Raw genomic sequence first — 17195 nt, 5'->3', positions numbered from 1 at the left:
GCAGAATTCACCACTGTTCCTTGCCATTTACCACTGGAATAAGCTGCCTGAAGAAACTGTTCCCGGGAACAATTATGACTCTTGTCAGCAAACTGAAGCGCTTACTCTGTGCCGACTCCTCACAGACTGTTGCGAGAATTGTATTCTGTTATTTTTATCGCTAGCGCTGTTGTTACTTTTTTCAGTGTGTGTTCTCAACCCATCTAGTTTTATTGCTGGTTTATCAGTGCATGTTTTGTCCATGTTCTCTGGTTTAATGATTCCCTGTGTTGTGTATTGCAGCTCTTAAGTGCGTTATTTTCAACCCACCTACATAATGCCCATAAAGGGCATTTAGAGTACATGAATACAGTTGGCGAACAATTTTTCGGACTCGGTGGGACCCGGAAAATGGTCCGAATAATCGAACAGTCCGAAAAATCTGTGAACTTAAAAAAAAAATCTTCCTGTGGAAAACCGGGTTTAAAAATCGCGAACTTCACCGCTTCCCATGTTCTACTTGCAAGCGACAATATTACACTTCAACTGAGCCACATTCATGTTTTCATCATGTCCGCAGCACCTCGTGTCACGGATAGTCACTCTATGTCACGATACCTGACAGTGCGAAGCGGCCGCAGATCATGCCACAAGTGAATGCATGCGCCGCGCAAAGGAAGAACAGCCCGTTTCCGTGGGCAACGAGGCTTGCAAAGACCGAGAGAGGTAATCCACAGGCTGCTCGTGCCTCTGAATGCACCCCCCCCCTCACACAGTCCGAAATATTGGTCGTAAAAATGTACACATTCCTAAGAGGTGTGTGACGGTTCCTCAGCAAGGTCCGAAATATCCCGTAAGTCCGAATTATTGGAGTCTGAAAAATCAGTTGGCTATTGTACAAAAAAAAAATAATCTGTGCACATGAGCAGAAAAAACAAAACAATTATAAACGAGTAGTAGGTGGCTTACCTTAAATGTACAGTATTCATGTCACCCTTAAATGAACTAAGATATATCCAAAATCTCAAATTTTCAGAAGAGAAACTTAACGATGAAACTTAATGAGAACGTTAGTGATCAATAAAAATTTACCGCAATGTTAACAATGATGCAGGCTTCAGCCTCAGCTGACATTGCATGTAACAATGCAGTATGGTTATGCACGTGACACCACCTGATATTTTCACAATTTTGAGTTACCATTGCTGCAAGCTTTATTTTGTTACCTACTCTGCATGCAAACACGGGCACATCATAAGCTGCTTTACATTACAATGACAGACCACAGAACTCTACCAGCACAGAGGATGTTCACTATCAAACATGACCCCGTCACATCTGCGGGCAGAGCTTGTCTGGCCTGCTTGCCACAATCACGTGGCCAGGCCTCTTACCAGTGCAGCTTATTTACATGTTCACTCAACACACATTTGCGCAACAAAAATTTCAGATAGAGAAATTCATATCAGCTCTGTAAACGAGATGCACAACAGGAAAAATGCTTATGCTGTTGGAGTTCTCTTATAAATGCAAGGTTGTGCTAATGGACAGCTACCACACAGGGGTTTTATAAATTGACTCAGCAGGTGCCACCGTTCCAGTCATTGTAGAGGTTTTGTGTGGACAATGTGATTAGCAGACAACACCCCAAAAACAGCTTGTGCTAAAAATTACCTGACAGGTAGAAACATCACAGCAGGCACCGATAGCACACGCAGCGTGTGGTTTGAACTTGCAGGTTGCTGCATCACAGCATGGATTTTTGCAAAACTGAAAGCCAAAAGTGAAAAGGATGTGACGTTCTTTTCAATTTTCAATGTGAATTCCTTGCTGCCATAGCCTTATTAAAATGATGCAGTAGTGGCTTTAAGTCTATTTCAGCTGAGGGCTCAGAATGCATGAGGATGATATAAATATTTGCAATTTTAAAGTAAGTTAAACCAAATGACATGCATTCATATTATATAGTAACGAAAGATGAAACCTACCACCACTATGCAGCTGAGCAAAGATACTGCAACTAAAATCAGCTCAAACTGAAAGAATATGGTTATATGAATCCCTGAAACCTTTTACACACTTGTTTAGAATTTATTTTGTGCAAATTGTTCATTTTAATGCATATCTTATAAAGCAGCATCAGTTGAAAGATATTAAAAAATATACATTCAATTTTTTTGCAAACACAAAGTAGAAGAGGAATCTCACTGTATTTAATCTGTGAATTTGTACTAATTTATTTCATTAAAGACATAAAAACAATGAACTCTTTTATAAGTAATAATTATCCCATGTTCAGTGCCCACTGCCTCCACTGCAGTATACATGTCCGTTGCCCATAAAACAGCAGCCAAACAACACGGACAGAATTTACTAAGCACAGAAGACGTGAGCAGCTTCCTGGGGGCTACCTGCGGTAAGCAGCTTTTCAAGAAACTGTGGAGAAGGATTCCACTTGCTAGAGTCCCTCATAACCTGACTGTGCAGTCTATACATTTCCCAATGCTCGTGTCCTGCACTGCCTTGAATTCTTGCTCAAAAGTTGCTTTCTGGGTGCACATAATTCCACCGAAAAATTCACACTGGAGTGGAGGGCTCCAGATAATTTCTACCACCTGGGGTTCTTTAACATGCACCGACATCGCGCAGCATACGGGCGTCCAGTATTTTGCCTCCATCCAAATGTGACCGCCGCAGCCAAGATCAACGTTTTTAGATAGGGGCAGTTGGAGGAGAACACTGTTAGTGCGCCAGGGAGCAGAGCGAACCCACGCAATCGTCGCCTGGGCGGTGGCGCTGCGGTTGCTTTAGGATGGGTGTGTCGTCTGCTACTCCCAGCTTGAGGAGCGTCAGCAGATAGCACCTCGCGTGCGTACAAAAATGTATTTAAGGAATACAAGCATAGTTTTTGCCTTGATCTCTTTTGTATTAACGAAACAAGACGGTTCAGTAACATTTACAACCATAACTTAAGCCGGGCACGTTAAAGACGCGTTGCTCGTCTCATCGTGACAAACTTTCAGGGAGCCGATATAGTCATAGAAGCTTAAGAGCTCATTGTTCAGGCTTCTTTAACCATATCTGCATGCATGCCGGGGCAAGTTAGTTTCTTTAGCCTCCTAGAATCTGGTTGTGGCAGCTTGTAAACATCAAATTTCATGTTTAACGAGGTAATTTTATGAAGTAAATGGGAGTTTGCACCCAGGCCGAGGCTGCGAAATTCAGTAGGTATTTCAACTGCTTCCAAAAATGTCAATCAGTCAGTGTTTTATTCCTTAACACAACTGTTAAAAGAAGCCAAGGGAAAATCTCCTAATATGGTGCCTTTCACCTGCAGTCGGTGCTGCAAGATGAGCAAGGCGGAAGTTAGTACTCTTACTGAGACTTCAGCCACAGTTTTAGAGGTGTTCTAAGCAACGTGCAAGAGTTGTTGCACTTCACATTGCCAGTAAGATAAGGAGGAAGGTAAGCATCAACAGTCAGCAGAGATGTGGCATACACACAGCTGATGAAGGGGTCCTGCAAACTACTTTGCGCAGCCACATAATAGCCAAGTGAAGAATTTTATCATGCCAAACCACAAGGGAGCAAGCGGTATGTTGTGTTCTTCGATTTTTCCGTGTGGAACCTCGGAAAGAAGGGCTTTTCGTTTCGGCCGAGATCTTCACCCCAAAGATCAACCCCTAGCATCTTGCCCTCTCGTACCCCTGGCGTAGAGCGCACGTGAATTTGGCAATACGTAGACGAAATCCAAGCAATGAACAACACTAGCTACGTGGGCTTCAAGAAGCTCCACCTGGCGTAGACGATGCAAGGTGCGAGCCAGCTTTGACCAGTTATGCAGCAAACTGACCACGTGACCAAGCATAGCCAATGGGCATCACGGCGGCGAAGAGAAAACCAAGAAAAGTAACCCGGTATTGTCACAACCCTAGACATGGAGCTTGAGTCTCCGAGATTAAAGCGGCTACAGAATGGGGCTGCATCCCTGGTGCAAGTTTTATAACTGTCCTTATCTACAAACGTTGGCCGAGTTCGAACCCACGTCTTTCGGGCCAGCAGCCAAGCATTGCAGCCACTGAGCCACCGCAGCGGCTGTAAGAGGCCCCAGCAGAGCTTTTCACATTGACTATAGTTACTCATTTTTACAATCAAAATTTAATACTAATAATGCCGCATATAAGTCGACCTTTTTTTATGAAAGCAGCCATCCAAAACTGGAGGGTTGACCTATATGCAGAGGCAATCTACAGCAGGGTCTAATGCAGTTTCAACAGAGGCACAGGTAGTATGTGCCCCATGCCAGAGCCTAGTCCCAGCAGGAAGCACGGAGTTCCATGTGTCAAAGAAATTGTTCATTTGTATGCAAATCGGCCCAGCTAAAAAAAATTTGAATTGCGTGCCATTTACCTGGCTCGCCTGAGCTGGCAGTAGCATTCACAAATGAGCGGAAAACAGTGTGAGGGCAAACTCCTGGTAATCTCCAGAGTGCAGTGGAGGCTTTGAACTGTGCTTCCTGCTAGAATCAAACTACAGTACTGCTAGGCAGTTAGGTCAGTTCAGTTTGCTGTTGGCCAACGGAGCTGCATGTAACTCTTTTATCGCCTTTGATTGCCACCTGACTGACTGCTAGCCTTACGATTGCATTGCTATGCTATTTATTGCTTAGAGCAATCTGACTTATATGCGGCACAATACGGTAATTATATGAAGAAACTTATCTTCACCATAATTCTGAGAATTCAGCATGCGATCAACTAGCAGAACTACACCTTTGCAAGCCTAGATAGCCAACAACTTGTAAGAAGCGCACCTCCATGGGCCCGCAGTCGCACTGTTCACCCTCTTCAAGGAAGCCATTGCCACAGACGGGACCCATGATGTCCTCAGGCAGGTTCCAGAGGCAGAAGTCCATGCCCTGCTCAAATGATGACTGCAGGTACTGCTTAGAGCATGACGACCACTGGCTTGGACTAGGTGGGTTGCTGCCGGGGGCAAAATGGTTATCAAATGATGTTCCCCACACATCATGAAAATGCGCACCACTGCCTCTAATGAATGTTGATAATACGCTCCATGCAGAAGTGAATATTAAAATAGCAGACTGTGCACTTTATTTGGTGTGTCTGCATTCCTACAAACACAATGCCATAGGCTTATTTTTTGCCTTCATGAACAGTCAGCACAAGGGAAGATTTAACAAAAGGGATGGGGGCAGGGGAAGGGGCAGTCAAGTAAAAAATTTTCCGTTGAAAAAGCACAATGATTGTTTTCCCTCCATTTTTTTTTTTTTACGATTCAAGAAGGTATTATTCAGTGACAACAAGGAAAATTTTTACACAGATATTTGGACCGATAGCCTGTTGGCTTGTCAGAGGTCCAATACAAACATAAAGCAACCGCACATACGGTCAGCCATTACAAATACAATGAGTATCAAATCAAAGTTGCAAACATGCTTGTATTTCAAGGAAGTGTTGCTTACAGGCAAGTTTACAATTCCTAGCCTCTTTTATTTCAAAGTAGAAGACTGGGTGAGTTGGTATGTACTCATACTGAAAAACAGCGCGCATAAAACAGAGACGAAGAAAAGAAACGAAAACACGAGCACTCGTGTTGTCATTTCTTTTCTTCGTCTCTGTTTTGTGTGCGCTGTTTTTCAGTATGAGTCTTTTATTTCAATCGGTAACGAGCTCCAAAATTTTGTTCCAAAAAATTCTATTAGTCTTTCTACATACACAATGCAACAGATAGATTAATTGCTGGCTTTCCTCGTATTGCGAACAGGCATACAGAATGCACGAAGAGGCAGGGGGTAGTTCATATTAATGGTATTGTTAACAATGAGAGATGTTTTTAATCGTGTAAAGCATTCAACGACATTACATGATGAGCTTCAAACATGACATTCCTAGAACTTTCAGAGAGAGCATGACCTATGCTTAGCAAAGTGCATTTTTAGTCTCAGCAATGGCAATAAATATGTTTCGTATGTTACTCCCCATGATTCACTGCTGTAACCGAGATGGCTATGACACTATGAAAAGTAAAATGACCAAAGCATGGTGCATGAAAAGCGGTGGCATGCCTTTGCCAGAGTATGCAACCTTTTTACAGGCACTGAGCACCTGTTCCTTCCAAAGTTAGCGGCAATCAAATATAACTCCTAAATATTTAAAAGAGAACACACTCTAAATAACATTATTATCAGCAGATACAGAAATAACACTTACATCAATAAACCTTCGTTTTGAGCAGAAAATCACATACTTTGTTTTTTAACTAAGTGTTAAGAGAAGCCATGTCAAAATTCATTGTAGTTCGTTATTTATAGCATTTCTATTACGAGAAGTGAGTTGCCATTAAATACCAGTGCAGTGTCACCTGCATACATCAAAACCTCCGAGCACTGCAATGCCTTCCAGAGGCCCCAAAATGGACCTCGGTGGTGTACCACAAGTAATGTTTTGATATTTAGACTGAAATGCTGAAAGACCCCATGTTTTTTTTTACACTTGAATAAAGTGTAAAAAAGTACAGTGCAAGGTGTTCCATATGTTGTTACACCTCTCTTCACTCCAGTGCATACACTGGAAAAGCGTTCAGTCAGCTTCAAGAGGAAATATGAAAAAAAAAATAAGCGACGACAACTTTGAAAAACATTTACTCTTGATAAATAACAACATGTAGCAAAATATCAAGCAAAAACTAATTCATTGTAGTCTGAGTAAATTTGTGTTATTGCAATAAAAGTTGGAAGGAAAAAATTGCAACTGAAATCCATTACTTTTCTGTAATTGTTCAGTTACTTTTCTGGGACAGCATCCGTATTGTCTTCTTTCATGTGTGTTGTATGTCTTGGCCCCAGAATCCTTTTATTATGGCTGTAATTGATCAATGTAATCAGTTACATTTCTGATGGAGTAATTGTAACTGGAATCGGCTACTTATTTTCTGTCGGGACATACCTAAGAGCCAGGTATACTTTTAGCTATCAATGTCGAGCTCTGCAAGCACATCATACATCATACTTTTTTCTTCAGAACTTTGAAGCGCTGCAAGTCTTGCCGACTCCAGAGCTTATTGCAGATGTGAGGCATAAATAAAATGCGAGCAGCTGTTCACGAATCTGGCTATAATATTGTGAGCTACTGAGCAAACTCGGCCTGAATGCACCCTTTGTAGGCTTTGAAATTACGCCAAAAGTCATTAATAAGTAAATTACCCACCAACATAATCCAGCGATTAAAGCTTCTTTCAACAAGCAGTAGTAAGAGGCAAAACAGTCAACAAATGGAAGCCAACCTTGTTGATGACGCCATGATACACCTCTTTTCGGGGCAGTGGCACTTAGTGTCCTTGTCATCATGCTCCATGCCAAAGTTGTGGCCCAATTCATGTGCCACAGTAGTGGCGACAACGCCAACCACTTCATGATGGTCCTGAAAAAGAAAGTAACAGAAAAAAGAAAACAGGCAAAGAGTTAAGGCAATCAATTTTCTATACTGCTACAGAACACAACCACATTTAAATATGTGAATGAGCGATGAAAAATAGAAGACAGATGCTTGAATGTGTGTTCGATCATTCTTGGTACTGTGTTGCCTAATATTCCACTCGGTGTAGTCACAATATCAATTACCCTTACAGTCAATGGCACAAAGCTTAATCTGTTTTGGACAATTGGTTCTTTCTATGTTTTTCCCTCCTCACTGATGATCAACAAGCAATCCGTAGTAACCACATCACCACTGTGGCATGTAAAGCAAGGGCCTATTCTGTCATGAAAATACAGAACCCAAAAGAAAGAAAATAAGTACTTTTCTCACATGCTGCTTCGTTTTTTTTATTTAAGTCAGTGCTGTAGCACTCAACTCAATCAGTACACACAACCATCATAACCAAATAACATGCACGAATTATTCAATCCATTAAACAAGCATACTACATGAGTGACATTTGCCGTTGATGTTCTCTATGTATTTTCTTAATGAAATAAAATAACTTTTGGCCATGTTTCAGAGATAATTCTGTGCGCAGCTCATTCTGTACTATACACCCATGAACTAAATTCACTTCACACCTCCTAAGAAGGTAATGTACGGAAAAAAGAAAACAGACAAATGAGGCTGTGTAAAGGAGTTACACATTCAAATATTTTCAATATTTATGCAGGTTAGTCAGAATGCAATACGTGCTACTCATTCTATTCTTACTCTGCCAGTGTCACCCGCAGTTCTTTTTGTGAGTGTAAAAGCTCATGCATGTGACGGTCAACCTGTGTTTCGTAGGCGTTATCGGTTCAATTTATTACATTGTTTCGCATTTTATTTTTTGCTGTTACTTGTATGTGGTGACGTCGAGGTGAATCCGGGCCTTGACAATACTGTTCTTAAACAACGTTTAAAAGGTCAAAAGGAAATGACAAAAATGTTGGAGGCTACTGGAAAACACCAAGCCAAAATTAAGGCTGCTATGTCTAACCTGAATGAACGTATGACTAAGTTAGAAACGTCGCTCTCAAAACTTCAATATTTGCACAGCGTGGTCAAAGAATGCAGAGAGATTAGCGAAGTACAGCAGGTCCAGCTACTGTTCCTTACTGATAAGGCTGACGAGCTTGAAAACCAATGTACGCGGTGCAATTTAATTTTTTTTATGGTGTGAAAGATGACGATTAGCACAAAACGTATGAAAAGGCTGAAGAACCCATCTGAGAAATTTGTCAGTGGAAGCTACTATGTGAAAAGTTTCCAGTTGAAATAGCACATCGTCTTGGAAGATTTAGTTCCAGTAAAAAGCGGCCAATAATAGTCAAGTTCCTCGCGTTCAAGGACAAGCAGGCAGTGTTATCAAAGAAATTAAAAGGCACAGATATTGGCATTTCAGCGGACTTTTCGGAAAATGTGAGGAAAAGCAGAAACGACTGTGGGATTACGCTAAAGCGAATCAAGTGAAGACTGACAAAGTAAATCTTAAGTTTACTACTCTTTATATAAATAAAGTGAAGTACATCTATGATGAATCCCTAGACACAGTTGTGCAAGCAGATTGACAGGGACTGAAAACGGACGAGTCAGTTCTTTCTTTCCTTGTTGTGAATAGCAGAAGTATTCGAAACGAAAGCGATGAATTTTTTAGCCTCATTGATATGTCTAGACCAGCGTCGTTCTTGGATCTGAATCCTGGCTCGATATTGACGTCACGGATGATGAAGTATTTCCCAAGGGCTTTGCTGCCGTAGGGATCACAATTGTTTCAGCGTAGGCATTTTTATTTTAGTAAATGCGGCAATGTGCTGCCGAAAGATCGAAATTGAAGGCAGTCAAAGTGAAATGCTGTGGATTGAGATTAGATTGAAGAACAGCAGGTCACTGTCGGTATGTTCGTTTTATCGCCCGCCAGTAAGTCAGGTTAATAGTCTAGGTGAGCTTACCAATGCTACAGAAACAGTGAGCACCGATTATCTATTTACAGGCGGAGAGTTCAATCTTCAGAAATCAATTGGTCATTGGCTGACCCCAGTTCTAGTGCTTGCAGCCAGTCTAGCACAGAAATGTTTACTGCCTGTCACCTTTTCGATCTAACACAACTAGTTTTAGGGCCTACAAGAGTAACTAATGTTTTAGATTTGCTTTTCGCTAACATGCCTCAGTTGGCGCAGTCTACAATAGTGCTACCTGGCATAAGTGACTACTGAGCTGAATTGTGAGATATGAATCTGCAGTATGTGAAGGCTGTCAACAGTGGTATGCGGCATACCTATAGCTGTCACAGAGCACCTACAAATGATATGTCCTTAGCTTTGGATTCCTACTTCAATGTATTTGAGACACTGGCCGAATTTGTGAATACGGAAAAGTTGTGAAAAATTTTAAAGCCAAGATGCTCAAGATACGTGAAAGATATGTACCATCACGGGTTATGACTGCGTGGCGGAGCAAAAGCAAGCTGTGGTGTTCGCGAGACGCTAAACGCAAGGCCAGATAGAGTGCGCACGTTTACGCTGCTTATAAGAAAAACCTCTCAATGAAACTTAAAGGTAAACTCAAGCAAAAGACTGACTATGAAAACTGCATTAAAAACAGCTAAAGATAAATTATTTGACACATTCCATCTGTGTATACAGAAAAGACCAAAAGAACTGTGGCAATTCTTTCAAATGAACAGTAAAGACGTATTATCAGTACCAGCCCTTGTCAGCGATGGTTCTACCATCCATAATGACGTTGAAAAAGCAGAGAGTTTTATCTCATTTTTCAGTTCTGTGTACACTGCTCGCATTAAAGCGCATAACACTGTGGTGCAATCCGCTGCAGTGGTCAGTGAGCCCATGAGTGATATTAAAATTGACCAGCGAGGTACAGAAGTCGCTCTCAAAACACTGAACGCATCTAAAGCAACTGGCCCTGATGGTTTATCACCTGCTCTGCTTTCTTTATGTCCATGTAAAATATCCAAATATCTGTGCGTTATCTTCACGTAATCTTTACAAGAAATTTCCTTACCAGATGACTGGAAACTTGCCAATGTTGTCCCTGTACATAAGGGAGGACAGCGAAGTAGTGTTTTAAATTACCAGCCTATCTCACCAGCGTTGCATGCAAGTTACTTGAGCACGTACTCTTTACTAATATTATGAGCCATATGAACGCGCACTCTCTATTTATTTAATCCCCAACAGCATGGACTTCTTTGGATAAGGGTACCTCTATTGACTGTTTGTTTCTAGATTTTAAGAAGGCGTTCGATGTCGTCCCTCACTCTCTGTTGGTAGAAAAATTAGAAAAGTATAATGTAAACAATACATTTGTGAACTGGATCAAGGAATACCTAAATTTAAGAAGACAAAAAGTGGTGCTTAACGGCAAAACATCCCGTGAAGTTGATGTGTCCTCAGGTGTGCCTCAAGGATCAAATATAGGACCGCTTTTGTTCCTCATCTACATAAATGACATCTGCTCTGATAATTCATCACAAATGAGGTTGTTTGCTTGTGACTGTGTTCTGTACAGAATTATTCACATTCCGCAAAACTGCATTGTTTTACAAAATGACCTCAACAAAGTAACTCAGTGGTGCACCAAGTGGTACATGCTTATCAACTTTAAAAAAAAAAAAAGGTTCATATGTGCTTTTCGAGGAAAGGAACACGTCATGACTTTTGTTACACTGTAAACTCAATTAAGCTACTATCAGGTCAAAAGCACAAACATCTCAGTGTATATTTCACCCCTGTCCTGTCTTGGCGCCCACACATCGATCATATCACAAGTAAAGCATGCCAAGTTCTAGGTTTCTTGCGCAGAAATGCAAGAAAGTTACCAGTTCAGGCAAAGGTATCATTGTACAAATCAAATGTGCGACTTGTTCTGGATTACACTTGTGCTGTGTAGGATCCGTGGTTGGCACGTGACGTAGACAGTTTAAAATGAATTCAAATCATAGCGATTTGTTTTGTTTTTTCAAATCATACCAGGAATTTCAGTGCTTCGAGGGCGAAAGATAGCCTTGGTTGGGAGCCACTTCAGAAACATAGGAAATATTTCGACAAACTTTTACATAATATTTCTCTCACACAGGTATAGAACCACACAGGTATTTTTACAAGCCTGATTGATTACACTTCACTACGGCTGGACCATGCAAATAAGATATCAGAGAAATACCATGTAAAACTTAAGCATTTAAAATGTCATATTTTCCCAAAAACATAGGTGAATGGAACAAGCTTCCATCCAATGTCGCTACGATTCTCTCAAATGAGGTATTTGCTAAATCAGTAGACCTACTGAAGTAAAGCAGCATATTTTGTGTATGTGTGTGTGCGCGTGTGCATGTGCGCGTGTGTACGCACACACACCACCATAACCACTCAGCCACCGTGGCGGCCCACATTATTTATTGGTTTTTGTTTTCTTTCCCCCCTCCCTTCTGCTGTAATGCCCACAGGCACTGTGGGTATTGTGATAAATAAATGAAGTAAGAATACAGTTCCTCAACAAAATTATCGAGGCCCCTCCTCTTCCATTTCATTCACAAGCATTAGAATGAGCAGCACCAATCTGAAGTTTGCACACTAAATATTCTAAAGACGATTAGGATTCTCTCTAATGGGAAATTTGAGTGCAGCTCTGTCAGTGTCTCAGGCTCTGTAGGCTCATTGTTTTGCTTTGCTGAGGCATCGGCATGTCTGGCGATGCTATCAGTTCAATAGTAGTATTAGTTGATGGAGACTGCTATGTGCAATGCACAGCACACAAGAATGTGCATATATTAGTTCGATAGCAGTAGTATTGGCAGAAGGCGATGATGTGCAATGCACAGTGCGAGAGTGTGTTGCAGTTTAACCCGAGGCGTGATCGGCTGTGGCGACAACCTAGTGTTCTCGTGCAGTGGCCTGCGAAGCTGTTCTGTTCGCGGCGCCGCAGGTTCGAATCCCAGTCGCGGTAATGTTTATTTTTGTTTATTCATTTACGGTTTGGATCAGTTCCACCGACGGCAGCAACACGGCTCAACCCACGAATGGGTGCTTAAGAGCTATGCTCTAAAACTGCAGCAGACTTGCCAAGTGCGCAACTGCCATGCTACTCACCTTAGCTCAGTTACCCAATCACAGCCTGAACTTGTCTGCAATGCCTATCATCTAAGCAAACCTATAAGTGATGAGTCATCTTAATGTCTACGACCACAGTAAAATGCACAAATGCACAATATGTTCAAATGTATTTCGCGTATAAGTAGTGGCTTCTATATTCTAGACAGACAGGATAAATTGGTTGCACACAAGAGACTAGCATAAAGAAAAGGGCTGTTTTTGGCAAAGAGGCAGGGCAAAGTGCACCATATTAAAGGTAAAGTTCCAAACAAACATCTTTTTTTCCCATAGTATAGGCAAACCAGCTACCACAACATTGCAAACAATTAGACATCTGTATGGTGAAGATGCCACTACTCAATCTTGCATCTCTATGTGACAAGCATTTTACCCAAGGTATTAAAAATAAAAGGCTACTAACATTTCTTCATTAAATTCGGACAATGAATGACAATGACCGGAAATTGGTATGCCGCTTCTGACAATGGCATGAGAAATACTCTGACATTACAAACAACTTCACTTTGGCTTATTACTATTACTGCAAGCTAGCACACAGTTATTATAAGTCGTTTGAAAAATAAACTGCAAGGCACGAAATAAAGACTGCAGGTATGCTGCAAAAACATATGAAGCAATTAATTATCTAGCCCACTGTTCTACCGAAAAATTCTCAGCACTGTCACTGTAGGACTTAAATCCATTACTGAACTTTGCTAGTTGATATGTCACCGTCGTGAAAACTCAGCATAAACATGAAAAGGGACACAAGCTGTGTACTGTGACTTGTCTTTTTATTACCCTATGTTATGTTGAAGCTGGCTCAAAACAAAAATTGTTGACGATTTAACCCTGTCTGTAAATGCACTATATGTGCGATAGCCTTTTACGCCCTTGTGAAGCCCTGCCTGGCTATGAAGAACTCTGTCCGAGAAGTTTTGGTAAACGTGTTATTTCGACATCTTATAACATGCACAATGTCTGAAGACCTCGCATCTCCACGGTCCTTTTTCCATGTCCAAATGGGGTTGACAGTGCTCAGGTATGAACAATACAAACACTGTTTTGTGATCGATAAAGTAATTTGACAAACAGAAAACATCTTGGACTTGTTCTGAAAGATGGTTTATGGTTTATGGGTGTTTAACATCCCGAAGCGACTCAGGCTATGAGAGAAGCTGTAGTGCAGGGCTCCGGAAATTTCGACCACATGGGGTTCTTTAACATGCACTGACCTTGCACAGTACACGGGTCTCTAGAACTTCACCTCCACCGAAATTCAGCCGCCGCGGCCGGGATTGAAGCCGCGTCTGAAAGACTAGTTAGGTATACATGTTTTCCTATCAGTCGTAACCATGTTTGGCGGAGCTGTTGAAGAGAAGCCACACTTGTTTTCCAACCAATCACGCCATTGCTCCCACCTCCACTGCTGCCACTTTGTTACACTCTACGACCCCTATCACTGCTACAACCTTGAACAGCCCTCTGTATCATGCTTGCTCCTGCCTTTCACCAGGCTCCTTCACTAGCCCAGGGGCCTATGTAGCAACATCAATCGCCAGCGGTGACACAGTGAACGATTAGACAGAGCCACTGCTCCCTGCCATCTCTGTACACTCCGAACGTGTGCAGCGACTTTGGCTGAACAAGTCAGTTTTCAGTGTTCTCTCCTAGCAGCATGCCAGTCGGTCGCTGCCCTCTTTTTGTTGCACTCCTGTCCACCTTGCATTCTCCTGAGTAATATCCTTTATGTTGTAGGGCTTCGTTTTACTCGTGTTTTTAATTACACCATGTAATCATGATGCCCGCTACATCTACACCTGTTTAACAGCGACACAAAGTGCACGTGAAGCGAGCGCAAAGCATGGGAGTAATCCGCTTCATACAGCAGCTGCCGTGCCGAGAACAAACGTGACCTTCCTCTCCTTGTCCAAGCGTGCACCACCACGTCATGCAACCCTCTCCGCCTCCACCAATCCCACTCCGCACCTGTAGCTTATCAGACTTTATCGTGACACTGACACCCTTTTCGCTACCGACTGAATTAGTGCTCTCGCACTAAAAATAAGTTAGGAAGATTTACCTTGTTAACACCGCCAGAGTATTCATATGTGCAGATGGGTCCCTTGAGTGCCTTTCCAACAACACTGCTGTCTAGTACAATGTCTCTGAAGGTAAAAAAGAAAGGACGATTAATATGAGTAAATAAGCAATTCAGATAGAGAGACAAAGATGTAAGGTGCCATCTGCAGGTTTTTACATCTCTTTAAGCATCCTTACTCTAATAATACACACTTTCAAAATAATATTATTGAAACAGTATGGCACAATAAGCAGAAAAGCATCGGAATACTCGCCACGAAGTCATTGTGCTACCCAGGTATAACTAGGGGTTGGGCTTTTCGGTTTTTATTTCTTGAAAATTCGGCTGACTTTGGTTTTTATTTCAGGATGCTGCATTTGGTTTTTTTCGACGAATATTTTTTCGAAGACTGAAATACTGACTTTTCTTGGTGACTTAACGTAGCAATTCTATGTGGTCAAAAGTCATTTAAAGTCTATCTTGGTATTTTTGTCATCCTGAACGGGTTATTTACCAGTAATTAACGTGTAAATGGTAGTACTTGGAGCTATGCATGAAGAAAAAATTCCTACCCTCATAAAGAAAGTAACAAGCTAAATGAGATGGCCAGCAGATAAAAATGAAAGTGGAAGTTTACTTCTAAGAACTAGGTTGGCATGTTATCGTTGGGTTGTCACGCTGCATTGAGCGCTAGGGCGGGGCATTCCGTGATCTGTGTGCTGATGGCAACGATGGAACTGCTACCCAATCGTCGCGTGCGGTAGCCAAAATATACTTTTATGTGATGCCCATTCGCAGTTTTGTGTCAATGCCCTACATGCATTTGATTAGCCCAATTAACCGACTATCTGCTCTAAGCAGGTGATGAGAGTGAAGAAACAGTGCTTAACTAGAAGACGTCGAGGAGATGATGCTTCCCGGTCTACAGAGGCATGTAAGCTAACGGAACAGTGCCTCAAATTGAATAACTGCACTGTTTATCCTACAATACCATCATCGCATCATGTCCCTGGCTTCCCTACTTAGTTCATTTTTTAACTTCAAGTGAGTGTACCTCGCAGTCAGCAGCCAGCTAGCTATGCCTTGAAAGCCAAAAATACAACTTTTTTGGTTAAAAACGAATTTAAGAAAGTGAATTCGGCATACTTTTATTGTTTTTTTGTTTACACTGAAAAGTCCAACCCATAGTTATAAATAAATTATGGCTCATAGGTCATTATTATAACCAACTTTGTAGATGCTGTTTATGCGAGCATTTAAAGGCAACAACAAAATGAGTATGAAGCCTGACTCTACCCCGGTCAGACATAAGCATTTTCTGACTGTGTGCAGTTTTTACAAAAAGAATTTTTGAGTATCTGAATCATACGTCAAGCAAGTGTTCATTCCGTCATGCAGAAAGTGACTGGTTGTAGAAAGCTTGCAGAAATACTATACAAAGAGCCATTCCACATTTATTCTTAACGTCTACAAGAGGGCACGTCAAGGCCACATACACTTCTGCCAGGAATGAGTTTCACACTGGTGTGTTTAAAGATAACCGTGCTGTTCCTGTTCAAGTGTCTCTCGCACAGAGCTGATTGCACTTTTCTTGTACCAAGTCCTCTACCCACATGTACGAAGAACAGCAGCTATAATGATAAAAATTTTGCTTTGTTTGCAGTTTCATCAGAACCAGGTTAATCTGTACATCTAGGCATGCATCAGCCTAAGTGGCATGGGCAGCTACAAGTGGGATTCAATTCAAAGTGCATTTGAGAGAAGGCTTTTTATATCACCTGTTTTATGAGCTTCATTGAGTGTTTATAACCTTACAGGCCAACTCCAGGGTGTTCTAACAGGTCCATGGATCTTAATGAAGCTTTTACTGCATTTTCTTTCCCCTATCCTGGCCATTTATATCGTATTAAGCAGCTGTAGGGTGTTTTGTACCTGTTTATATCCATTTTGAAATTTCCCGCAGTGTGAAATCAGTGACAGTAGCCCCACAAGCTAGCATCTGTTTACCGTATCACAAGCATGACCTAGCTATGGGAGTCCAGTTCAAATAGAAAAAGAGAACGTGGTTGTTTCAGGAATTTCAGATGTTTCATAAAAAAGGTCATTAATTGCACTCGCTAGTTAAGCCATTCAACAAATGCTCCAGGGTTTTGCTGATAATGCCCAACTGCAATGCATGCAAAAGCCGGCTGGCAGCCAGAAGTGCCACCCTCCAGCCGCCTCCCCACCCCACCCACCTAGCAAGGGGGCTGCCCACCTACCCACTGCCACGCTCAGCCCACCTCCCCTCACCTTCATCTTAATTTTAAAATGTATTCATTGTTAAAAAAAGTGGGGGCTCTGAGAAATATAATCTCAGCATCAACTCAAAATATCCAAAAAGATCTTGGAGTTGGCATTTCAATGCCTAGGCACCACACTCATGAACACTGGCAATTAATAAGGTATGATGAAAAAACATTATTAGTTGATTGTATGAGTGGCAAGATACCAATGCACAGAACAAACTGAAAAAATCAAATGCAGTATGACATA

The 17195-nt window shown here is 41.7% G+C and overlaps 1 protein-coding gene across 1 annotated transcript in view; it reads right to left on the bottom strand.

Annotated features, from left to right (window-relative positions):
• The window catches only part of LOC144112808 (zinc metalloproteinase-disintegrin-like protein F1), a 129894-nt gene that overhangs the window by 39619 nt on the left and 73080 nt on the right, over window positions 1-17195 (bottom strand). Inside the window, exons 10-13 of the mRNA XM_077645624.1 lie at window positions 14661-14745; window positions 7285-7421; window positions 4793-4964; window positions 1654-1749 (exon numbers count right to left, since the gene is read on the bottom strand). Of these exons, the coding sequence (XP_077501750.1) occupies window positions 1654-1749; window positions 4793-4964; window positions 7285-7421; window positions 14661-14745 (490 nt within the window). The remainder of the gene's footprint in view (window positions 1-1653; window positions 1750-4792; window positions 4965-7284; window positions 7422-14660; window positions 14746-17195) is intronic.

Source organism: Amblyomma americanum, chromosome 1, assembly GCF_052857255.1.
Source record: "Amblyomma americanum isolate KBUSLIRL-KWMA chromosome 1, ASM5285725v1, whole genome shotgun sequence".
Classification (NCBI taxonomy): domain Eukaryota; kingdom Metazoa; phylum Arthropoda; class Arachnida; order Ixodida; family Ixodidae; genus Amblyomma; species Amblyomma americanum.
The sequence above is the reverse complement of the archived record's forward strand: the minus strand, read 5'-3'. Positions and strand labels throughout refer to the sequence as shown.